Genomic DNA, 26,250 nt, shown 5'->3' on the forward strand with positions numbered 1-26,250 from the left:
CTGAGTGATGCTGTGGTTGCGCTGAGTGATGCTGTGGTTGCGCTGAGTGATGCTGTGGTTGCGCTGAGTGATGCTGTGGTTGCGCTGAGTGATGCTGTGGTGTTGCTGTGGTGTTGCTGTGGTGGTGCAGAGTGGTGCTGTGGTGGTGCAGAGTGGTGCTGTGGTGGTGCAGAGTGGTGCAGAGTGGTGCTGTGGTGGTGCAGAGTGGTGCAGTGGTGGTGCAGAGTGGTGCTGTGGTGGTGCAGAGTGGTGCTGTGGTGGTGCAGAGTGGTGCTGTGATGGGGCAGTGTGGTGCTGTGGTGGGGCAGTGTGGTGCTGTGGTGGGGCAGTGTGGTGCTGTGGTGGGGCAGTGTGGTGCTGTGGTGGGGCAGTGTGGTGCTGTGGTGGTGCAGTGTGGTGCTGTGGTGGTTCTGTGGTGGCGCTGAGTGGGAGATGGGGAGAGGGAGAAAAAGGAGAGAAGGGCGAGGGAGAGGGTAAAGAGAGGGGGAGAGAGGAGAGAGAGAGAGGGGGAGAGAGGAGAGCAAGACGGAGACGGGGAGAGGAGAGGGAAAAGGAGAGGGAGAGGGAAGTGAGGGAAAGGGAGAGAGGGTAGAGGGAGAGAGGGAGGGTAAGAAGAGAGGGGGAGGACGAGAGCGAAGGACGGAGGGGAGAGAGAGGGGAGGGAGAGAGAGGAGAGCAGGCAGAGGGGGAGAGGGCGAAAAAGGAGAGCAGGGGGAAGCTAAAGAGCGGAAGATAGGAGAGAGAGGGGGGAGAGAGTGAGAGGGTGAGAGAGGGAGAGGGAGAAATGTAGACGGAGAGAGGGAGAGTGAGGGGAGGGAGAGAGGGAGGATGAGAGGGAAGGAGGGAGAGGAGAGGGATTGGAGTGAGAGAGAGGGAGAGGGAGAGAGAGAGAGAGAGGAGAGCAGGGAGAGGGATATTGAAGGAGAGAGTGAGAACCATGTTATCGACTCTAGCACCATGAAATACCAGGAAGGCACGTTTGGTTTAGGAGCTTGATGCGTAATAAAACAAAAATCACAGACTCATTACTCTACTTTAAGCCTGCAGGAAAGAGAAGATGACACCGGTGTCTATGTTTTCCTCTATAAGGTGCACATCTTGAAGGTGGCTTATCTCTTGTGTACAGCATCACAGCTAGCCCGCTATAATGTTAAAACACTATTGTGTTGGATGGTGATCATTACTAGATCATGGCTAAGTCCATTTGGTAAAGTGCGAAGTTGCCCTAGCATTAGTACAAAGCTGGATTATTAAATGTGCTCAGGTAGTAGAACGTGGCTGTAACGGAAAAGGGTGGCCAATAACGCTATACCAAGAGAACGTGGTAATATGTAAAAGAATCTCACAGTGTTATAGAACAGTGTTATAGAACAACGAGCAATGTGAAAGAAAGAACCGTAGTGCTGTGCAGGAACTCCGCTATAAGAAAGGAAAAAGGCTGGGACAAACCGTGAAACACCGGTGTAGAACATATCAAATGCGGAAAAAAAGTCTGAGTGTGAGTATCATGTACGTGATATTTACAGGTGTGGACAAGTGTGATTCGAAAAGAGAAAATGTAAGGGTGTGCACAATGAGAGTCGCATGCAGGGTGGCAAGGCGAGGTCATAAACGTGCTCCGAGTGCGTGCAAATCATTAAAAGAATCAGCCCGGTTTAGGGCGGTGTCCATGGTGAAGGGAAAGTTACCAAGAACGAAATGGAGTGAGGCATAGTCGATCGCTGTGAAACCATTGCCGAATGTTGTGAATAGCCCGGTGGTGCGCGAACATGCGTGATAAGCGTAGCGCAATAGTGCTAGAAAGAGGACTAAGGATATTGTTGCGAGCGGTTGAGCGCTCTAAATAAAGTTACATGAAAATCTACGTGAGTAATAATAAACACAAGTGAAGTACAAGTGCGGGAAACCTGAAAAACAGTACAAGATAAAAAGCATTGATGCCCATCATAAGGCGAACAAAGCCAATCAACCGCTGTAAATGAAAATGTGAAATGGCCATAACAGTACTCATAAAAGCTGGTAACAATGAAACAAAAAAATGAGAGCAAAGTGTCCACAGAAATGTCGAGAAGGAAAAAATGCGAAATAAAAGGGCAATGATGACATGTAAACAATTACAATGTGGGAGATACTAAGGTGGTGAGGGGTGAGCAAAACAGGAGAAATGTGGTGGATTCGATTGCAAGCGGCTAACGTTGGAATGAAGCTCGCGTTGCTGGTTGAAAAGCGGCTGCGAGTCAAATGGTGGCCGTGAAACTGAAAGTTGATGCAGCAGGGGGCGGAGCGGGAAAAGCTGCTGGCGGCACCAAGCTGGGGAACAGATGGCTGGCGATGTGCACGCGCTTTTTAGGTCAATGCGCTTGCGCATTGACCTAAAAAGCGCACGGGCACTGCATGGAATCGCCAGTGGTTAAACTCTCGATAAGCCCCTATATGTCGAGCATCTCAGTGCGCAAGCGCATTGACAGGCTCGCCCTAAAAATGAGAGAATCGGATTTTATATTTTAACAACCCTTCCTTTTCAGCGGTGCTGAATCCATTCTAAGAGGTACACGTATTAATTGTGTACATCAATATTCATCAATTCATTTCTCTATTCAATTCATGAGCATTAATTGAGGAAGGCTTGATACTGTTACAAGTAGCTATGTAAGCTGTACTTGTCACAGGGGCATGCTGAATGCAGCAAGTGAGAAAGATGGCCACTATAATCACTATTCCCATTAATAATTTCCAGCCTCAAGCAGAAACAATACCTCAAAACCATTCTGACCAAGTCCATGCTCCTTTTTCCTGGTGTATTTCTGCAGTTATTTGGTGAAGCTTTTGTGTGGTTTAATTAACATTAAGGGCATTTTATGTATTTGACAGTGTGAATCCTTAAGAGAGGACAAGGTGAAGTGATAATGTTCAGATGCGGTAGGGGTAGGAGGCACTTGGCTATAAACAGGGTAATATGTTTCATGCTTTCAAAATAGACCCTATAATCCCAATCCTAACAATAAAAAATATACAAATATCCCTATTTATCTCTTTCTAATCCAGAACTCTCAGCTTTTAGCGGGGGCATTCGGGGCAAGTACTTTTATTCCTCCTAATAGATCAAAAAACACATTCCCAAAGGCACTTAATGGCAGATCGACAACTCTACCTATTTGACCCATATCTATATACAAATACCTATTTCAGAAGAACACCTAACACTATTCCCTATACTGATCTTTTATATTCAACCTGTATGTTTCTTAACCTTCCTTCCTCTTACTGTAGTATTTGTTGTTTTATTGCCAAGGTAACAAAGAATAGCGTAACGATCAAACAGAAACAGAGTAATGTAATCTCAATTCTCCCAAAATTCCCTCACTTCACTATCAGAGAGCATTAAGTCCCCAATGCTTTCTGCTTCAAAGCCTCACTGGCAAGCTTATGTACCGGTCCGGACGTTGGCGGTCTTGACCACCGGCATGGGTTGCTACCTCTCCAGAGATAGTTTCTTCAATCAAAGTCTATAGTTCTTTTGGCCCTTGGCCGCATTTTTTATAAGGGCTGAACGGTGTCAGGATGTTCAAACAGTATATGTTCATCTGGGTCAGGGATGATGGCAGCAAGTTATTGTTCCAATGACACCTCTTCACCATGTTTCAAAAGATCACCATCTCCAAAAAGGCACCTACTGAGAGATCTGATCATATTCAAAATCGGGTATTTCTCCTGTTATCTAATGATCATATGGCAAAGGAAGTGGTGCTGACTTTCTCCACATCATTGGCATGGATCAATGTTTGTGCCCTGTGCACTTAACAGCAGTCTGGGTGGTGAAAGGAGCATGCACTGGCCTCTGAAACTGTTGGGTAAAGACACCGTCTCTAGGCCTTAGCTTGTGACCTGGACCTTTGAGACTGGGAGAGAGACTAGCCTTCACCTATGAATGGATCAAATCCAAATCTTTAGTCGACATAGTAATCAACAATAAAGGTAAATTCAATGTCAAATTGTCCTTAATCTTGGTACACTCTGTACATTTGCTAGCCTTCCCATAACCCTCTCAACTGGTTGCAAGACCTTCAAAGGGCAGATCTGGGGGAGCAAAATATCATGTTGAAACAGTGTACCTTTTCCTGTGCTATAAGTATGACACATCATGCACCTCTTGACATAGAACTCTGCCACCCTGGGAATCAGATTATTGAACCATACATGATCTGACGTGGCCACTATTTCTTTAGCACTAATGTGGGCTGATCTGTGGGCCATGGTAACAATAGTATTCACATAAAAATTTGGAAGCACTCATCTTTGATTTCCTGACAGATCTATCCAACATCCTGTTGCATCCAGACACCCATATCTTTTACACTGTTCCTTCTCTTCCTCCGTAGCTTCTTCCTGTACTTCCCTAATGCAATCTAGAGTCTGATTAAACATAGTCATTTCTGGTGTCCATCTAACTTTCCCTACAATATACATTAAACTATACTCTAAATAGGCTGATTGTTTAGCTGTTTCATTGGCAAAAGTATTTCCCTGTATTACCTCATCTTATAATTTTCTTGTGGACAAAACATTTAACAATAGCTACTCTTTTTGGCAACATCAAGGTATCCAGTATCTTTACTATACATTCCCCATACTGTATCTTATCACCTTGCAAAGTCAAAAAGCCCCATGTTGTTTCTAGAGTCGTCCGAAATAAGTGGGCAACTCCAAAGGCATATATATTGATATTTACAGTCAAATCATTACTTAATTTACATGCTCTTGTCAAAGTTGTCAGATCCATAGATTGCTCTGACATTTGTTGTATTTTACAGAACTCAACCACAGATTTCAAGGGAGTAACTGTATAGGCCGCTGTACTAGAGCTATCAATCAATCAATCAATCAATCAGGAGTTTGTTAAAGCGCAACTTCTCACCCGTAAGGGTCTCAAGGCGCTAGGGATGGGGGGTGGGGGGTGGGGGGTGGGGGGTGGGGGTGCAGGTTCCATTCCATCAAGGAGGGGGTCTGTCGAAGAGCCAGGTTTTGAGGTTTCTTGCGAAGATGGGGAGCGATGTTGTCTGTCTGAGGTGGAGCGGAAGGGCGTTCCATGCTTTGGCCGCGAGGAAGGAGAAGGAGCGGCCTCCCGATCTGGTCTTTCTGGTGCGGGGGACCTCGGCGTAGGAGAGCTGGGCTGATCGTAGGGTCCTTTGGGGTGCGTGGAATTTGAGCCGGCTGTTCAGGTATGCTGGTTCGGTGCCGTGGAGGGCCTTGTGTGCGTGGGTGAGCATCTTAAAGGTGATTCTTGCCTCGACGGGAGCCAGTGAAGTGTGCGCAGGTGCTGGGAGATGTGGCAGTGTTTTGGCAGGATGAGGACCAGTCTTGCGGCGGCGTTCTGGATGTTCTGTAGCTTGCGGATGAGGTTTTTGTTTATTCCGGCGTAGTGCGTTGCAGTAGTCGAGTCTGCTGGTGACCAGGGCGTGAGTGACTGTCTTTCGGTGTTTGAGGGGGATCCATTTAAAGGTCTTACGAAGGAGGCGGAGGATGTGGAAGCAGGAAGATGAGACAAGTTTGATCTGGCGGTCCATTTTGAGCTCGGAGTCCAGGATGATTCCCAGGTTGCGTGTGGGGGTTGGCGGGTTTCCGAGGGCGGTGGGCCACCAGGTGTCGCTCCAGGAGTCGGGGTTTGGGCCCATGATGAGTACTTCTGTTTTGTTGGTGTTTAGTTGTAGGCAGCTGTTTTTCATCCATTTGACGACGGCTTCCATGCCTTCTCGAAAGTTGCGTCTGGCGGTGTTGGGCTCATTGGATAGGGAGAGGATGAGCTGGGTGTCGTCTGCGTATGACACGATGTTGAGTCCGTAGGTTCTGACGATGGGGCAAGTGGAGCCATGTAGACGTTGAATAGCGTCGGGCTGAGGGAGGAGCCCTGGGGAACTCCGCAGGTGGTAGGTGTGGGGTCTGAGAGGAAAGGGGGGAGTCTGACCCGTTGCGTCCTGCCGGAGAGGAAGGAGCAGATCCAGTCGAGGGCCTTGTCCTGGATTCCTGCGTCGTAGAGTCTGCGTATTAGGGTGCGGTGGGAGACTGTGTCGAACGCCTCTGATAGGTCTAGGAGGATGAGGGCTACTGTTTCTTCTTTGTCCAGTAGGGTGCAGATGTCATCTGTTGCGGCGAGGAGGGTGGTTTCCGTACTGTGTTTTTTTCTGAAGCCGGATTGGGAGGAGTTGAGGATGTTGTGTTCATCAATGAATGTGGCGAGTTGGCTGTTGATGGCTTTCTCGATGACTTTCGCTGGGAAAGGGAGCAGGGAGATGGGTCTGTAGTTTTTGAGGTCGGTGGGGTCCACTGAGGGTTTCTTCAGGAGGGGGTTTCCAGTCGTCAGGGAACAAGGCGGTCGCCAGGGAGCGGTTGATGGTGTGGCAGAGCATGGGTGCGATGGTGTCAGCGGCTCTGTTGAAGATGTGGTGGGGGCAGGGGTCCGTGGGGGCCCCTGAGTGGATTGACTTCATTGTCTTCAGTGTGTCTTTGGTGGTGAGGGCTGTCCAGTCATCAATCGCTGGTTTCCGGGTGTCGGGGTGGTTGGTGAGGGTTCAGTGTGTTGGTTGTCTTCGTCGAAGTTGTCGTAGATGCTCTTGATTTTGTGGTGGAAAAAGGTGCTGAGTTTGTCGCAGAGGTCTTGTGAGGGAGGGATGTCGATAGACTCGCTGGTGGGTTGGGCGAACTCCTTGATGATGCTGAAGAGTTCCTTGCTGTTGATGATGCTGAAAAGTTCCTTGCTGCCATCAGGTAGTTTGTAACATGAATCATCCACAGACAGTTCCCCTGGTGGGACAGATATATGGGTATCTGTCAGGTCTACCCGTCCCTTAGTCTCCTTCTCAGTAATAAATATGCAATCATGTTTCTCATCTTGTTGGGACTCGGGAAGGGGCAGTACAGTGGCTGGATTCAAAATGTTACAGCATTTCAGAGTGATGTTTGGAGCAAAAAGTGTCAACTCCTAAACTGTTAATATCGCACTTGACAGGTGCTGGGTCTGAATTTTTCTTTTTTTTAGATATTCACTAAATGTGGTACCATAACTGTCAAATTGTGACCTTAAATATACATTTCAGATTGCTTTATCCCAGTAGGGTCCAATGTGGAGGAGAAATATGCTCAGGACCTATTCCTTCCTACATGGGTCCGTGCCAAGCTGCAACCATCTTTTACATGCACAAATTTGTAAAAATCAGTTTTACCTAAATCAGGAGCATTACATAAAGCCTTTTCTCCAATTACAACAAAAACAGCTTCACACTGATTAGTCCAAGGAAGCAGCATGTATCTGTGGTTTAATGTTAAAGCAAGCAGAGGGTTTGTAATTAGTGAAATTTGGTAATAAACGCACAGATATTAGATTGAGTCAGTGGTTTCTGCAAATTCTGCACCATTTATATCTTATGTTGGTGTAGCGTCTTACCCCCTTCGACAGGAGCAGACCTAAATAGGTAACCTTCTGTTGACAATACTTTAATTGGAAAATAGATACTTTGTTCAAGGAGGCTAAGTGATGCAATCATTTCACTGTAGTCTGTTTGCAACTTTCTGCTGCATTACTATGTCTCCAATGGGTGGCTCTTGAGCTACCAGTAGATCACCAGGTACCTGTGAGTAGCTCTTCTGTGTGCAATCCAATCTGTGTTATAAAAAACAAAACTCATGCATTCAAGACATTTCTTTTGTATTTTCACAACACATAAACTGATGTCTACAGAAAAATAGTTGACATTTAAAAAAATTACTTACAGTTAATATTTCAGTTGGAGATATTTTATTACTCATAATTATATCTTAGTGCAGGGGAGTATTGCAGCTATTGTTTTTATCTAGTGCCCATGTAATAGTTCAGTTCAAATTGTCAAAGTCTTTTTTTGTTTTTTACTGCTGAAAACCCTGGCTAATGCACCAGTGTGGTCACTACTGATACTTTTGGACGGGGTGGTCACTTTTCCATCACTAGTGACTTTTGTTACAGAAAATGTTGGAGACCCTTGTACTAACTTTCAGTTGTTGTGAAATAGGGCTTTGGGCGGGGATGCCAGAAAATAACCATTGTTTTTATATAAGTAAGTATGTTACCAGGCAGATATAAGCTGACTGGGTTTCTGACCAGGTTTCCTTTCCCTATCAGCTACTATTATGGCAGCCCAATCTCCTCCCTAATCAACAGCATGATCCTGTTTCCGGGTAAGTCGCCACATATCTGGTGGCAGGATCATACTAAAAAACATATCGGTATCTGCTAAGGTCATGATACAGGAATCAATGGCTTCCTGTACATCATCATAAAATCCTCTAGGATTTTTCAGTATGTCTAGTAAGGAGGCTTTTAAAGTGAGTACATCCGTCCTTTTTCAGGGCCCACTCCTAGTGACCTGACTGTGTGGCTGCTTAGGCTGCCATGACCAGACATGTTTCTGGACCCCTGGGTCGAGAGCTTGCTGCTCTCGGGGGCCTGAAACAATGCACATCCTGGGACGAGGTGCCAAGCCTCTTTCCCCCAAAGGACGGGCAGGGTTCACGAAGGAGAAGCTTCAAAGGCAAACCGCATTTGTGAGCCTCTCCAGACCACTTGCTGTACTCAGCAACTGACCCCCACTGGTTCTTCCCCCCACTTTGGGCGGGAGACCCGGCAGGAAAAGCACAGTGAGGAAGTGAGGTGTGCCCACCTCTGCCAACTCCAAAATCACAGTGAGGAAGTGAGGAAGTGAGGTGTGCCCACATCTGCCAACTCCACTCCTAAGGTAGGGGAGGTGAGGTGAAGCTCAAACTCAAGTCCCCGGCATCTTGAGGATGGGGGACCCAGCCAATCAGGGACAGGCTCCTGCCCCCCTCCCACTGGAGAGTGGCAGAATAGGGGGTGTAGCCACCCCAGGAGAAGGGACCCATTGGTCCCTGCCCTTTACCTACCTGTAAGGCCCCTAAAGTTAGTATTTAGGGGCACCCTGAACCTTCCTTCCTCAGATCCAGCAACCACAAGAAAAGGAGAAGAAGGACGAAAAGATGTGCAGTGCTAACAAGAGGAAGACGCCCACTGACTTGGCCCCAGCCCTACAGGTCTGTCTCCCCTCGAACTTGCTCCTGCAAAACCCCGGCGTGTCCAGCGGCCAGCAACCTCAAAAACCCCAGAGGACCTGCCTGCATTCACTTTCCAAGCAGTTTCTCTCGTGAACACCAGACGTGTTTGAACTGCAAATTCTGGTGCCAGTCAGAAACAGTGAATCCAGCACACTCTGCACCCGCCGAACCCGGCCTGTGTTTGAGTGAACAAACACCACAAGGAGGTCCCCCCGGCGATCCTGACCCGAGATCCGGCGACCCCTGACCTGCCTCAAGACTCCAGAGGACACCAGCAGCCTCAATCCAGACACACCCCTACCGCGACCAGAGCGGGTAAGAAAATCCGACGGCCAAAGGCACTCCTGCACCCGACGCCCCACGGCTTTGTGTGCCCAACTCAGCAGTGCCTAACCATCCCTCAACATCCCAACTTACCCCTCGAATTGGTGGTCACTCCTGGAAGATCTTTGTCCCGAGCCTGCAGTGTTTCTTTGTCCCGGAGAATTCACATTGATATCAACAGGGCACCTGGCCTCAAAACAGCACCCTGCACCCGGCTGCCCTAGCGCCACTGAGGGTGCCCTTTGGTGCTAACTTGGTCCCCAACATGCCCTGAGCTTAACCCTAGGAGCTTTGCCCCCACAACTCTGTGGCCTGCTTGCCAGGTGACACCAACCCAAGCCCCCCCATCCTCCATAAGATAACATTGAGTCTCAACACTCTGCACCCAGCCGCCCGAGTGCCGTTTAGGGTGCAACAACAGTGCATCACTGACCTTGGGAGACCCCTGAGTCTAACCCCAGAACCCTAACTCATAAAACCGATTACTTACCTTGAAACCGATAACTAATTTTTCCTCGTAGGTTAACATTGACACTTTTTCTCCCAAAAAGTTTCTAAGTTTCACTTTTGAAAACTGCAAATATTCCTGAAAAATCAGCCGTAATTGGCCTGGGTGCACACCCCAGACGGTCTCCATTTGGTGCGGTTAAAGCAGGATGAGTTTCTTGGCATCGCAAGGGAAAGGGCCAAGGCCCAGAGCAGGGATGTTCAGGGCAGAATTAATGAGCTTGGGGACAAGGCGGGAAGGTTGATAGCGTGGCTTGACAGGTGGGGAATGGGCGTCCTGAGTGGTACCTGAAGTAGAGGGGCCAGGCTCGGTTCCGGTCACAGACCCGCAGGCCATAGCCAACGTTTTTGCTGCCCATTATCGCTCTGTCTATACTGCAACCACCAAATTCACGGAAGTTGAAAGTGCAGAATTGCTTAGGGATATACAGCTCCCTACTCTCTCAGATGCAAATAAGAATATCTGGATTCTCCCATCACTATCGACGAGGTGGCACAGGCGATCCGCGGAGTCAATTCGGGCAAAGCCACGGGGCCCAACGGGATTCCCATCGAGCTATATAAACTAAACTTCAACAGACTGACCCCCTATTTCCGGTCTATGTTATTGGAAAGTAGGGAGCGGGGGCAGGTGCCTTATGATCAACTGGTGGCAAATATAGTTGTAATCTACAAAGATGGCAAGCCGAGAACGAGATGTGCCTCATATCGACCGATATCATCATTGAAGCTACTGGCGACGCAGCTGATCAAAGTAATTACCACACTGATATACCCCCACCAATTGGGGTTTATGCCTCACCGAAATACAGCCCTCAATCTGGGGAGACTCCACAGTGTACTGGGAAGAGCATCCACCATATTGGAACCGGCAGTAATAGTGTTGTTGGATGATACAATGGCCTTTTGATTTGGTTGAGTGGCCCTATTTATTCGCAGTCTTGGTCAAATTAGGCTTCGGGGAAGAATATTGTGGGTGGATTTGGCTTTTGTACTCTGATCCGATAGCCCAGGTGGTGGTCAATAACCGCAAATCCCTCGACTTTCCCCGTAGCAGGGGTACCCGGCAAGGGTGCCCCCTGAACCCCACTCCTGTTTGCCCTGGCAGTGAAGCCGCTGGCTGCTTGGATCTGGCTAGACCGGTCTATCCGTGAAATGAATGGTCTCTGGTCTGGGAGGACAAGGTGTCGCTATATGCAGACGATGTCCTGTTATACCTCATGAACCCCAGGGGCTCATTGAGTTGCCTCCTGGATGTGCTGGCGATTCATGGGAGGTATTCGGGTTTCACCGTAAATTGGCTTAAGTTGATGGTTTTCGTGGTAAGTGGGGCGCCACCAGTGATACCCAGAGGCTGCCCAGTTCGAGTGGTTTCAGACTGGTTCCGTTGCCTCAGAATATACATAACCCTGGATCCTGCGCTCCGATACGCAAATAATCTTGATCCACCCCTGCAAAGGCTCAAGAGTGATGTCGCACACTGAAGAGCCCTCCCTCTGTCAATGTTGGGTAGGGCAGTCCTGTTCAAAATGATGGCGCTCCCACTCTTTCTTTATGCGCTCGAAAACACGATGGACCCTGTGCCCGCTTCCTATTTCAAGGATATTGAGAGTCTCCAGAGGCAGTTGTTGTGGGAAGGCATGCCACGTATTGCGTTCACCAAACTTACTCTCAACTGGTACGACGGGGGGATTAGTCTGCCAGACGTGAAGAAGTATTATTGGGCATCTCAATTGGCAGCAATTAACCATGGGATCTATGGGTAACCAGATGACCCCGGTTATGCAATGGACAGATGAATACTCCCCGGGGGGATTACCTCAGAGCGCTGTATGCGAAGCCGCGTAGATAACCTCTGACTGGACCCACGGCGCATGCCGTGTATGTGTTGCACGTAACCAAACACCTGCAGTGGGAGCATAAGCTGACGCTCGCTACGCCACTGTGGAAATCTGAGAGACTGGGTAACCTCTGGAAAACTAAGGGGTTTGATAAATGGGACATCATCGGGATATCCAGGATTAAGGACGTCTGGGGAGACGGCAGGATACATTAATTTGCGTCACTGCAAGCACAATATAAATTGACCAATACCGAACGTTTCCTCTACCTACAAATCGCCACGCATTGTTAACTCAGGTGCCGGTGGGGACACCGCTCCCGGAAGCCTCCCCATTGAGGATAGGGTGCTTGACTGGCATCTCCCAGAAAAAACTTTTTCTCATTCATAAAAAGCTCATTAATAACATGGAAGATCTGCTAGGGGGCTGAGAGGGAAGTGGACCGGTGACGGTCTGGAGCTGGATGATGAGGATTGGCAGGAAGCGATCTCCTCCCCAAGAGTGGTTGCCATTCCGGCCAGGCTGCAGCTAGCGCAGCTTTTAAAATCCTACACAGAGTTTGTCACCGGTCCGGGCCTGGTAGGCATGGGACGGGCAGAGAGTGACGAGTGCAGACTGGGATGTGGCTATATTTACGCACATACTCTGAAACTGTCGACAGATAGAACAGTATTGGGCCGATATCCACGGCACATTGCGGTCTGTGTTAGGGGTGAATCTGCAGCCGCAGGTGTCTATTGAATGTTTGGGAACCCTCAGATCTCAACGCATACACCACACAGTGGGCATTCATGGTAGCGAAACGTAATATTGCACAACTTGGGGGAGCCAGTCAGCCACCCAGGGTGGGAAAGTGGAAGGAAGACCTGGACTGGTGCATGTTCAGAGAAAAGTCGGTCTTCATAGCGAGAGGATGCCCGGGGAAGTGGGGTAGGATCCGGGGAGTGTGGAACCGATATAGAGGCGACATTTGTCTATCGACAAGTTGTCATTGGAAATTGGAGGCTACTGAAACGACCTGATTTGTCTTACATAAAATCTGTAAATTATTTTGTACTAGCTTACGCGTTGCTGCGATCTCAGAAGAAAGGAAATTCAAGGAAACTCGTTATGATAACATTAAATTTACATTGTGTCATTGTTATTGAAACTTATTCATTTTATTTTTGAAAACATTTCTAAGTGTGGCTTGAGCAGTGCGTCCTTGATTGGCTTCCAATCTTGATTCTGGTTGCTCTCCTGTTTCATTCGAGTGGGCTTGAGCAGTGCGTAATCGATCTGTTTCCAATCTTGATTCTCGTTGCTTGTTCGTTTGAGAAAAACGGGCTTGAGCAGTGTGTACTCGCTCGGCTTCCCACGTTGATTTTCGTTGCTCTTTTGTTTGAGAATTACGGGCTTGAGCAGTTTGTATTCGAACAGCTTCTAATCTTGCTTCCAGTTGCTCGTCTGTTTCCTCAAGCTCGTAATGCCTTTTATCTTTCTTGCTTCTGATGTAGATTGACCAATCGATTTCCGTTTGAGGATCATAACTGTTGACGATGCTCGCAAATTTGCTGTCTATTTCAGTATTCGAAAGTTTGAGGGCCCTGGGGGGCTGATTTAAAAAAAAATAAAAGAAATTGACAGACATCTTCGCGGGAGTGTACTCAACAATTCCCAAAGTTTCATGGCGATCGGATGAATGTTGTAGTAATGCATAAAGGACAAACAGAAAGACAGACATACTTTTGTTTTTAGGTTTCGCCTGGGGCACGGAGCTTGAGCTCCGCCCCCAGAGAAATCTTTAGTTTTCAGTATGGTGCATTGAATACACCCCTCTGTTCCATTGGCTAGCTCCATAAATGGAGGCTAGCCATTGGAACAGAGATCTGTCTGTCAAGGCCGGACCAGATTCAGGGGCGTTCCCGACATTTTTTCCCTCTCCACCCACTTCTGTTCGTCATCACGGTGGTGGGTGGGTGTTATTTTTTTGGGGAGTCCGCCTGTTTTCTTCTTTTGACAAGTGTTTGTTGTTGGAGTTGGCTGCAAGATTTGAGTTCCAATCAGGTAAGGAGCATTTTGTTTATAAATGTGCGTGCGCCGTGATCCCCCCGCGCTGTCCGTGCGCCGTTCCCGCCCGCCCCCTCCCCCCCACCCCCCCTACCGCTGTCCTGTGCCCGCCCCCCTCCCTCCCTGTGCTCGTGGTGCTTGTTTTTTATTTAGGGTCTGAATTGGTTGCAACCAAAGCATGTCGTTCGGTGTCGGCTGCTTTGTCTAGCTCCTGCTTTTTCCCTCTCTATGACCCTGTCAGTTCCGCCGCTTCGCAGCCATTCTGTCCGGTAAAGAGGTACCCCGTGATGTAAGAGATTAAACCCTCTTTGCGCCTGCTCAGAAGACCAGAGGGACATACCATTGTTTAAGGAGGGGGGTAGGTGACGATGTTATACTGTAAATATGGCCCTAGAAGTCCTCCTTGCTTCCAGGATGCACAGATAAATCAGAGTTATTGTCTGTGGGCATCTCTATTCAGAGAGTAAGTGTAGTATGTGTGTCTGCGTGCAGTGCGAGATGGAAGCACTTCGAGGTGGGATATCCCCGCGTCTGATAATGAGCACGGCCGGAAGAAGAATACTTCCTTTCTGTTCTTCTGCCGAGCCGCCGCCATGAGGTGAGGAGCTGAGCTCTCGTGTTGCCGACAAGCGGCTGGGGTAGTAATTAGGGACGACATGCGATCGAAGGTTTAGTGAACACGCTGAAGAGTATTAGTCCCTGAGGGCCGCGAACTGAGCAAGTGGAGTACTGAGTTCTGTCGGAGAGAGATGGGAGGCGAGGCGTGGAGATGGGGGCCTGCTGGAAGCAGTGATATTGCAACCTCAAGTGGGGAGGTGGCATCAACTTTGCGCTTTATCTAAGTGATAATTGAGTATCTTGGGTTATCCGAGAAGCGTTCTCGGTGGTGTGTTTTGTATTTAATTAATTGCCGGCTGTGACACGTGTAAATTATATATATGTACGTACACACACGAGCACAACATAGATGCCAACTTCCCCAAGTCAATGCGTGGCTAGCTATTATGCCGGTCTGGTTTTCTTGGAAATGTTGCGCTACTTCTGTACTGTGCTAAATGAGCCTACATATCCCAACATTCTTAGAAACCCAACAAGACCGGCCTATCTAGTCACTCACGGAAGCTTGCCAATTATGTACACATTTCACTGGTGCTGAATTCCGGAGGGAAGTATAATCGCGTGCATGGTGCCCTCGTGTTCGACAGGGACGTAAAATTAACTAGCCTTTTGGGAAGAGGGTTTCAGGCCTTTTAAGGGTTGAAAATGTAACTAATTTATTTATGTATTTTTTTCTGTTTGGTTTTGTTTTTATCCCGTCCCCCCCCCCCCCCCCCCCCCCCCACCGCCAATGGAGGAAGCCTTCCCGACCCCCCCTCCCGCTGTCCGTTCCCCGCCCCCCCCCACCCCCGCCAACGGAGGAAGCCTTCCCGACCCCCCCCTCCCTCTGTCCGTTCCCGCCCCCCCCCCTGTCCGTGTGCTTCATGTTTTTCCGAGTTCCCCAGGTGAGTGCTTGTTTCACAAGGTAACGCCCATGGAGTAATGCCTCGGGAACTAGCAGCCACGCGCATTCTGCTTGTGATCTTTTGTTTAATTCAAATTAGCTTGTCTCCGTGTGCCATCTTTTTTTGTTTGTTTAATTTAAATCAGTAGACTTTAGCTGGGCAGGGGAAAAGTAAATGATTTGCCCAGATTCACAGAATGTTGACACCAGACCGAGGCTCGAACATGGATCCGCCGCTCCCGATTCTCCGTTTGGTTGCTGTGCTACCCACTAGTTTCCGTAGGTGCTTGTTATTCTCTCTCTCCGCCCCATCAAATTCACACCCTCCTTCTTTCCATGACATTTTGTCTACATTCTTTGTCCAACTGCCTGCAGTGCAAGCCTACAGGGGTAAATCGGACATTCCCCATGTCAGCTTCAAATTCTTCTATGCGGGGGTTCGCAAATGTTGACATGCATGCATGCATTTGTGGGTGCAATCGCCGTCATTGTTCTGCCTTGCCTTGCTTTTCTTTGCTGCTGTATTTGTTTCTTTATCAACCATGTCCTTCTGTCCGCGACTTTCCATGGTCCTTCGACCCCCAGCTTTGTCTGACCCTCTCCCTTCTATTTTATCTCTGATTTGCCATACGTTTATTTTTTAATAGCATATATTGATGTAGCGCTGTATGCCATTAGAACGGCCTAACAGCGCTATTGGTTTCGGGGACCTCCAAGCACTGGTTTTGAGGATGTCCTTCCATTGCCGCCTCTCACAATTTTCTCTTCCTCTCATCTTTGTGAGTCACCCCCGCTCCCCTCCAGGCACTTCTCTTCCATATGGCTGAATACCCCCACCCGTTTTCCTTCTCTCATTATTTCCCCATCGTCTCCTTTGTCCTGTTTTACTACCTCCCTTTGACGCGAGCGGGTTACAGGTTTTGCAGGGCAGTTGTGTAAATGCTCGTTATTCCTAGTGCCTAACAGTGTTTACCTCATTTATAAGCGCTTCTACATTTGGCAAATAATCGAACTGAGGCTCGTGTTAAAACAATGCATCCAGGGTCCTTAAGTTACGTGACTTGGGAAATCCGAGGTTTGAGCTACCGACTCCCTGTTTCGCATACCAGTCGGGCGGCACACTATGCTAAGAACAAATTTTTAGCAAGATGTGTTATGTCATGCCTTTATTTACCTCGGCCACGCCCCTTTGTGACCCTTCAGTTTTTTCATCCCGCTTAAAGCACTGGTTCCTAGAATGCTATGGTAAAATGTAGCCCCCAAGTGCTCAGATGCCTCAGTGCGACCACCCGTCTTAGTAAGGAGCACACCCTCACTGCTTTGAGACCGCTGAGACGCCATTGTATCCTCTCAATATGGTGAAGTCACGTGGTATTGAGGGGAATCCAGCCTTGGAAAACCCTGATCGTGGTCAGGCAATGAAGCAATAAAACAACAAATGAGGTAAAAAGTGTTTCTTGGATGCCCCACGGACAGCTTTAAATAGGTGGAATCACAAGAGAAGGCGAGGCATGGCAGAGGACGGGGGTGGGGGAACTGGGGAACCTTATTTTAAACTTGGCAGGAGGGAGGATAAAGCAATCTCCCTTCGTCCTTGTTATGTGACACACAACAAATGTGCTTTCTAAGGGAAACGGTTCTTACACTGGTGCGTTGTGACTCAGGAAGAGCAATGGCTCCCATTTGACACAGACACTTGGTTTACCCTGTGAAAACTTTTTTGAGTGAAGTGTAGAAGTCAGTGCCACACCAGAAGTGCAAACGGAACATTTCACTCTCTCTCCACACGCCGGTGACACACAGCCTGTTACTGGAGCCTCTGGACGCTGCCTCCGGTTCACTTGCAGCTTCAGCTGCCGCTGTGCCCTGTCCGCTCTGTAAGAGTTCTTACCTGTGAAGTCTGTCATGGGTTCATCTTCTTTCAACTCACTTAAGTCGGGAGTCAAAATCCGTGACCACAGTCTGCATCCCACCTACCTCTGTATTAACTTACCGCCCCTTTCTTCGTTTCTCTTTCTCCTCTCGCGTCTTTTACTTCAACTTCGCACCCGTTTCTGTGAATGTCTCACTTTTTCTGTTGCCCCTCGCTTCTCTCTTCTTTCTCCCTTCTCTCTCGCGCACTTTTTTCTGCTTCTCCCCACCACTCTGTCTCTATTCTCCCTCTCCCGCACTTTTTTGGTGTCTTCCCTCATCTCCATCTGCTCCTTCTCCTTTCCTTCTTAACCCTGTCTCCTTTTCACACACTTATTTTTGTCCCCCCTCACCCCGCCCCTTCTCTTCTCCTTGTTTTCGTCCCCCAACCCTCCCCCTCTCTCCGCTGGCTGCCCTCCTCACCCTCCTTGATCTCCTCTCGCCCTCCCGCCTCTCTCTTGCTCATGTCTCACAAATTGTATTTCAATGGTCTGACCTGCACGTGCTCGCGCGGGGTTCCTCCCCTCCCCTCCCGGACCAGGACTCTCCCCGGCCTGCCCATGAAGGCCCCGCTGCTGCCTGCTGCACTGGGTTACATCAGCCTGCTGCACCTGTCGATGTGTCGAGCCCTCCCCATGCACTCCGGGCCCGAGGACCTCCCCCCTGAGCCCAGGTAATCGCCGTCCAGCCCTGCTCCCCACCTAAGCACTGTGCTGCGTCCCGTCTAGCACCGGCTGATGCAGCTCGAGGTCCCTACCATACTCTGGTTGATGCTACCCTGCCTCCAAGCGAGTCACAGGGCGTTTCAGCTAAGCGCTAGCTGACGCGAGCCTGCCTCTGACATGCGCTGTGCGGCGCCTCCTTGCACCCCTGCCTTCACAACCGTGTCTCCTAGCCATGCGGTGGATGATGCAACCCTGAATCCAATCTAAGCAACCTGGGGGGGGTGCAGCCCTGCATCTCAGCAGAGCACACGTAGGCAATACAAACGCTGGATGATACAACTCTGCTTCCGACATGGGGGTACAGCCCTGCATGCCGGCCACCCATGTGCAGAGTGATGCAACCGTGCTTCTTACCAAGGCGTCTCGATCGGCATCGCGTACTGCCCCAGTGCGCCCTGCCGTTCCTCCACTCTTGTGCCAGGTCTTCCTAGCTCCTTCGCCCACACCCAGAAGTTCTGTCACAAATACGACTCCTCTCCTCCCTCGTACACACAAACACAGCAGTTTCACCACAGTTCTGCCTCCTCTCTCAAGGCCACCAAGTACAATCAACTATAGACAAACAGGCGGTTTTTCATTTTAATGTATGTCCAGATTTGTGTCGCAATGCATGGTGGTTGCGTGTATTCGAAACCAAGTGAGTTAGGAAGAGAGCATGTATTGTATTGCACAGTCTTGACTACACTACCTCCTACAGGGACACCTGTTGACTCTCCTCTTGATACTCTTCTGCAGGAGTAAATGCACAAGCCAGTTTTCATCGTAATGCAAAATGATAACTGAAATAGTTGCAATACAAATCGCATTTGCGAGAGATTAAGCTATTGCCATTGTAAATGACAATGCCATTTATTTATCTGTTTTCAAAACCAACACATAAATAAAAAGTTTGTCATTCACAATGCCAAGAGCTCAAACTTTTCCAAAGGCGAAACCGTTGCATTGTAAATGCTTGTTATATATATATATAGAAAAGTGATTTGCCTTTGCACTGGATGTGGCACCCTGTTTGTAATCAATGTGCTGTAATGTGGTCGAATTGTTTAATAAAAAGAAATATAAAAAAAAACTAAAAAAAACAGCAGAATAACCAAAACGCATTTTCTTAACTGTTTTCTGTGCTAAATCCAGGATCCGGCATGGAGTAAGAAAAAGTAACGATAACCTAACTTACCTGCTAAGTGAATTTCCCCCCATTGGATAACATTGGTGCTTCTATGTGAAAAAGTTTCAAAGTGTCAACTTTTGAAATGCAATAATATTCCTTAAAAATCGTACCTTTAACCAAAACTCATTTACTCACCTGTTTTCAGGAAATGTCCCGGGCTGAGTCTAGGATCCAGTCCTGTGTTAGCAAAAGTAATCTGAAAAGTAATTAACTGCATTTTACTTAAAAAGCCCATTCAATTGAATGTACTATACCTGCAATGTGTTGCAAACTGCTTTCTTAAACTGTAACCAAAACCAGTACAAGTTACACTGCTATTTTGAACTGTGTTCATACAAGTAATTTACTACTGAAAAGTATTTGTATGCTTACCTGCAGGAGGCGTGCTTGGTTTTAGAAATAAAACAGTATATTTTTTTATACAAAACAAGTGACCTGGAGTTCAGTTCTTGAGTGTGTGGACCATTTGCTGACTGAGTCTGTACATCAAATGCTTTACACTGTCCTCTTATACTGCCTCACTGTTCAACCAAAGCTACCACTTTAGAGAGTAAGGTTCTATCTAACTTTAGCCTCTGCCAAACCTCTGGAGACCCTTGGACTCTATACACACTGGACCTCACTGTGGTGCAGTGTATATATATATATAGAGCCAGTTTCTTCCAGAGGTGTTCAGGGTACATATGGGGGCGGGGGTCATTCTATAAACAACCCATCAATATCTGAGTCCATATCTTCTTGGTGAACCTGAACTGCTACGGTTGGTCTAACTATATATTCTTTAGATATTAAACATCTATGCTTTCTATCTAAACATTACTTTTTCTCCTTAACTCCCTTATCTTTCAATTCCTTATGCTTCTGAAACTGTTTTCTTTTCTTGCTTCCTTTATACCTTCTCTGCCTTGAGCTGCCGCTCCTTCACTTCTTTCCTCCACACATCCAAACTGTCAAACATAGCTGGCTTAACCTTTTTTTTTTTTTTAAACAATTGTTTCTCTAAATACTCGTGAGGGTCCATGGTTCCCTCTAATGGCCATTGTAACTGGGGATCCCCTTTTGTATATTTGTCCCACAGTGCATTATACATGATTGGACAAATACCATATTCGATGTACATCTCAAAATTCGGCGTACCTTCTGGTGACGCCGGATGACTTGCTTCCATATGCTCTGCTTATAGCAGTAGCAACAACAAAACTTCCAAAGAGTGCTAAACACAGGCATGTTATATAAGATTAAAAAAACTTATAAACAGAGAGAAATAAAAAATATTCTCACATTAACCTGTAAGAAAAATTGTTAATCAAAACAAATAGCAAGCCTAAGTTTCAAAATTTCAAGCAGATACCAGACAAATACCAAACCAAGAAAATACTAAGCAAATCCTAACCAAATGAACCGGTTCAATACAGATTTACCTCATGTGTAGTCTTCAACTCCCACCTGTCGATCCTATCTGATCCAAAAAGGACCGACCGAAGGTCCCAGTCAAGGGAGCAGCCACCAGGAAGATCCGAGTCGGAGAGCTGAAAAATCACCTTGGACAACGAGCAGCTCTAATCTCTTCAGGTGGTGCCCCCTTCAGCAAAGTTCGTCTTACCAACCCGATCTCTTCCCCTGATCCGACTTCAAGCCTTTGATGGGGTCTCTCATTCGGGCACCAATTTGTGGAGCAGATTAATTTTAATCTGCTTGATGCAGGGTCACCACTCTTGCCATGGGTCCTTATCAAGTAAGGAGGAATCAACAGTGGAGTGAAGTACTATTAATCATTCTTGAATGGGTCTCCATCCAACGAGCACCATGGAGTCACTCCAGGAGAGAGCACACTTAAACGTTGGTTGCATGGGTTTCTTTTTGTAGGGAAAATCACAAACAAGGAACGCCCAGAGGTAAATAGAACTTTGGAAAGAGCACCCAATGTAGGTAAGGCAAGAATCGACAGCCTCGGTGTCTTGTGCAATTGCTACGTTGTAAGGCTGAACAAGATGTGCTCTTCTGAGTAGACTTTACTTAAGGATTAACTATTGCTTGAAAACCTTCGAGCAAGCTGACTCTGCATGTTTTACACATCCTACAATGTCCCAACCTGCAATTCTTTACTCATGTTTGTAGGAAGGTACATCCTGACTATGGTTGCCCCCAACTTTTTGCCCTGTGTTTTAGCTGGTTTTGGACATAGTCGACCTGGGACCCTGCCAATCAGGACCCCAGGACTACTGCTCTCTCTTTAAAATGGATTCCATGTACCCTAGGTACATTTCCAATTGGTACTGGGCCACCTTATCAGACCCTGTAACTCAGGGCATAGGTGTACCCAGGGCTGCCAGGGGCTGCAGCATGTATTATGCCACCCCTGGCTGGCCTCCTAAATTTGACACAACTGGCTGCATGACAGCTGGGGCAAAGTCGTGTAAGCACCCTTTGCTGTAGGTGTAGTATACCTATACCTAACCCTAAAATGGACACACAGATTCCTATCAGTCACTCCTATGGCAGGCCTTGACAATCCTGAAGGCAGAGTGCTTGGAATCGTGTGAGATGGTGCTCTGGCATGAGCTGAGCCTGTCTGCAGCTTGCGGAACCAAGTCCTAATAGCTGTTCCATGATATCGCATACCATATACTCTTAAGTGCATTATAATCCTCGCGGTTAAATGCTATCCTTGGTATTGCTTTATCAAAACATGTCGAGTAAGGTGTCATACGAATTGGAATACTAACCCCTCGCCAATTCTGGCGACGGGGTTAGCATTCCACCCTTCTAGAGGGACACGACATGTATGTAACTGTGAACCCCGGTTAAAGTTAACTGAAGCCTCAGCTCCACAAAATGGATGCTGCCACCACAGACACGAGTCTGACCTCCTGCTGCTGGGAGTCCTTCCAGCGAGGGAGGCCTGGACAAAGGGTTTCCTGTCCGGGGCGGTGCTAGCACCATCCCAGACAGGGTTTTGTGTATCCTGGGTAGGCAGGGCTTTTCAGGAAGGTGACTGCTGAGTGGCACCCCGGTGCTCACTACGCATAGGCCAGTCAGAACCAGTTCCAGGGGCACACCAGCCCCTGGCCTGGGGAAGTCCGGCAGGGGAGAGGGGTGTAACCACCCCCCTCCTGGTCCCACCCATAGGCAGGACCTAGTCACCGGGTCAGCCCCCTTTTTTAGTATAAAGATAGGAGCGGGCCCCCTGTTCAAATTAGATCATCTTTGGAATCAAGATACCACTTTCTTCGAAAGGACTTCAAGATTTCTTCCTCAAGATTCTCCCTTGTGGCTAAGGAGTAGTCACCCTGCATCAAGCGGGCACCATCCTAAAGAACACTGCGGTCTGCTGCAAGTCCTTCATCACGAATCCGACGACCCAGCTCGACGAGACCCGGCTTCCCTGGCCCCTCTGACCTCTACTCACCTCTACAGCCAAGCTGAGAACCGTGAGTGCGACGAGACCTCGAGGGACCGACGATCGCCAAGACTGCACGACATCTTTACTGCAAGCCCACCGTGTCCACCACTGGTGAGTGCTTTGGGGTCCGAGAAGCCCCGACCCTGCGCAGCTCCAGCACCCAAGGTCAGCCTCCCTGCATCTCCACGATCTGCGTGGGGCCCTTCTGCTGTTTGCTGTGCACCGCGTTGTTGGGCTACTAGCCGGCTGGCTTGTGGCCTTCTGAACGACGCCCAACTACTTCACGACTGCTGGTCTGGTTGCTCCAGACTGGCCCTTGCTTCCTTCTTGAAGAGAGGCACCCCGGACCCTCCTGGTCCACTCCAGACGCCATTTTAAGTCCACCGCGTGGGCTTGAATTTGCCAAGGCTTTGTTGCCCAATCCTGGGTCCAGCGACGCCGACAGCTTCTATCTTCGTGGGACAGCTCGATCCTCCATCCTGGTCGCCGACAACGCCTCCTGGTCCGTGAGATCTTCGAGCTACAGCGTCACCCACTCACCTTGTCGAGGTGGCTACCATCCGGTGCCCTCCTGGTGCCCACTGACTACTGGCTAGTAGTCTCGAACTTGGTCCCCTCTGCTTTCAGGTGTCATCTATCTTCGAGATCCAGGCTTGGATCCAACTGAACTTTCTTCACTGGTCACCGGCCAGCATCTTTTCTTCCGGCTCCTGGTCCGTCTACGAGGATTCCCGACGTCTTTTCAGACCTATGCAGCTGCAGCCCCTGGGCTAGGTAACTTCGGCATTTCGGTGCCCCAGCATAGCCTCACTATCCAAGGGTCAGAATCTACTTTCGTTTTCTCCCTACCAGGTCGGGTTCGCCCGAGAACACTAACTTTCTACTTCCTAGCTACCATAGACTTTTGCCCGCATCTCGCGTGAGAGTGCACACACTGCACCCGAGTCCCCTAGGCCTCCTAGAAGTAATCTAACGATTCCCTAGTCAAGTCCTAGCGATTCCAAAAGCTATTAGTACTGTACTTACCTGCTAGGAATTTCGCATTCCACTTTCAGAGTATATGGTTTTCCGTGCCCCTCGGGCATTTGTATATACTGTGCTAACTTAAGTATTTTTGTAAGAGTTTTGGTTTGTGCTTAGTACCCTGTCCTCATAAAGAGTACAGGGCTGTTGTGATCTTTAATAAATAACTGTTTATTTTCATAACACTTGTGTGGTGTCCTTTCACTTGGTGTTCAAGGGGTATATGTGTGGTAAACAGCTGGCTTAACACGCCCTCTCGAGTCTTTAGCCTTAGACTGCTCGTATCCACGCTACTAGGATAGCTGGTCTATAAGGTTGACTTACAACCAATCATCAATAAGGGTTGCTGGACTGATACATAGTGTTCACTAGAATAGTGAGCACTGCATATCAGGCCACCTTCTCACAATGTTTATACAGGTGCATTGTCAAAGAGAGCCAGGCTGAAAGTAGGGCAGGGGGGGAAATAGATGAAGCAAAGCTTAATCAAAAAATTAATTAATCAGATTTTACATTTTAACAGGGTGAGAGAGCTTAAGCACTTTAGCACTGGTTAGCAGTGTCCTAAAGCCAGCAACAATAAATTCAGCGACATAGTGGGAAGACCACCATAAGGCTGATACGTCTAACATATGCTAATACAATTTCAGTTCTGCTGACCGGCTAACAGCAGCATTGTACAATCTCTGAAAATGGACCTCTGATTTTGCAATAGACCTTTCGCATATAGACTATTGCAAATGTAACATTGCCAAAGCAGAGAGTACACTGATCTTTTGGGCATAGGCTAGATATTGGAATTTAATTTTACAATAACCACAGATTGCATTTTTTTTAAGTTCATATTTTTCCGATTGGTATAGGTAAAATTCTGCATACCTCCTATTGAGATACATTGTGTCTTCAATGATGTGCCCTTATCAGCTGATCTGTATTTCATACTTTCCTTCGTGGGCCCTTCTTCTAATATGTGTAGTTATCTGGTTCAGACCCCTTGTTAGCCACTTTAAGTTCAACTTGTTGGTTAGCAGATACAAGTTAAAGAGATTTTTTGACCATCACTGGCTTTTTTCAGGAGCACTATTACTCCTGAACCGCTTTAAAAGCAACAGTTTCAGGAATCAATTCCAAGTTTTCCTTCAGATGTGTTTTTGCTTAATTATTGAATTTCAACTAAGAGGCCAGCATCATATATGATACTCTGGGTTTTCCAAAGAATGAATAACCACTACATTTGAAAATGTTACTTGGACAGAAGAAACTATTCAGTATCTGTTTTTCTCACATCATGATCATTCTGTCCTGAAAATTATTTTTTTGTTCATGTAGGCCTAGTCGTATGACCTTTATTATAAGAGCCTACAGTCACTATTAGACAATATATCTAGGCTTGGATCAAAGTAAAATCTTACTGGCATTTAAAAGCAGCACACTTTAGTAGGTTAGCAACTAGAAATTGAGTCATGAAAGCCCAGCCAAAGAAGTACAGCTAGCTTGGTTCCTTTCCAAAACGTATCTGCACAGTTAACAATCCATGAACCTGCTACTTTAGTCAATCCACATTTTGCTTACATTCAAAGAGAAATTGTATTTCTTGCAGGATGAGGAGAGTTCAAACGAAAGCATTGTTTCCATGGGTAGGCATGGATTGTGTTGCACAAGTGGCATCTTCCAGTTTAGCTCACTTTCATGATTCGGATTTGCAAATAAAGGCAAATTATAAGCGCAGTTGGGTTCAACTCTTTTGTTAGATGAGTAGATTACCACTTAATGCAAAGAGCATACTATCCAAAATCCATTTGTGTTGCAATTTTCTAATTCTGGAGAGAAATTCATACACTGTGCTTGAGACTTACTTTTCTTATGTAACAGGGTATGAAGAATTTATGCAACTCCCTCTTTGACATTAAAATGTAATTACTTTCTGATTTCTGAGAACTGTGTTGAGATGTTATTTTGGGTAAAGTAACACTTGCTTCAATGGCCTACTTTATGTTCAAACAATGTTAATTCATCTAGTGATTGGGAATAGCATTAACTGTATGTCTTTGAATTCTTTGGTGTGCTGCTCTCATTCTGTTAAATAAGATTATTTTTATTTTATTTTTGAAGATTTATCTGGGTTAACCGAAGACAAGTCCCAGTCCAATTCAGCTTACGATCCAAGCTTTTGCAATGACCAAATAGAAAGTCTTGAAGCCAAACCTCATTCCTATTTGGATGCTATCCGGAGTGGGCTCACGGAGTTTGATGAAGGTGGCCCTTACCCTGATGGTCAGCAGATGTGCCCCTATGCCGCCGCTGGGACCTGTCACTATGGGGAAAGCTGTTTATATCTCCACGGAGAGCTGTGTGAAATCTGTGACTTGCAAGTCCTTCATCCCTTTGATCAGGAACAAAGAAAAGCGCATGAAAAGGTAAAGGAACTTCTGCTCCTATTTCACAAAATCGAAAAGTCGCGGCACATATTTATTATTTTTTTTACAGACACAAATCACAATACATTCAGAGGATAGATCAAGACTACTCCTAAAGTTACACTTCTTATTCAAAATATTATCAACATTGAGAACCAAGTCCATGCATTTATGTTTATTAAAATATTCTGTGTGATAATAAATAACTTAAATTTGAAAATGTATGCAATGACTTAAGGATAAACAGCCAAAGTGAAAGAATGTGAAGAGCCATTTATAGAGGGA

The 26,250-nt window shown here is 47.3% G+C and overlaps 1 protein-coding gene across 2 annotated transcripts in view; it reads left to right on the forward strand.

The window, feature by feature from the left end:
* Nucleotides 1-26,250, forward strand: part of MKRN2 (makorin ring finger protein 2) — a 158,808-nt gene that overhangs the window by 32,445 nt on the left and 100,113 nt on the right. For both annotated transcript variants that reach the window (XM_086938966.1, XM_086938967.1), the window contains exon 4: nucleotides 25,661-25,965. In XM_086938966.1, the coding sequence (XP_086795092.1) occupies nucleotides 25,661-25,965 (305 nt within the window). The remainder of the gene's footprint in view (nucleotides 1-25,660; nucleotides 25,966-26,250) is intronic.

The sequence above is a fragment of the Lissotriton vulgaris genome, chromosome 9, assembly GCF_964263255.1.
Source record: "Lissotriton vulgaris chromosome 9, aLisVul1.2, whole genome shotgun sequence".
Classification (NCBI taxonomy): domain Eukaryota; kingdom Metazoa; phylum Chordata; class Amphibia; order Caudata; family Salamandridae; genus Lissotriton; species Lissotriton vulgaris.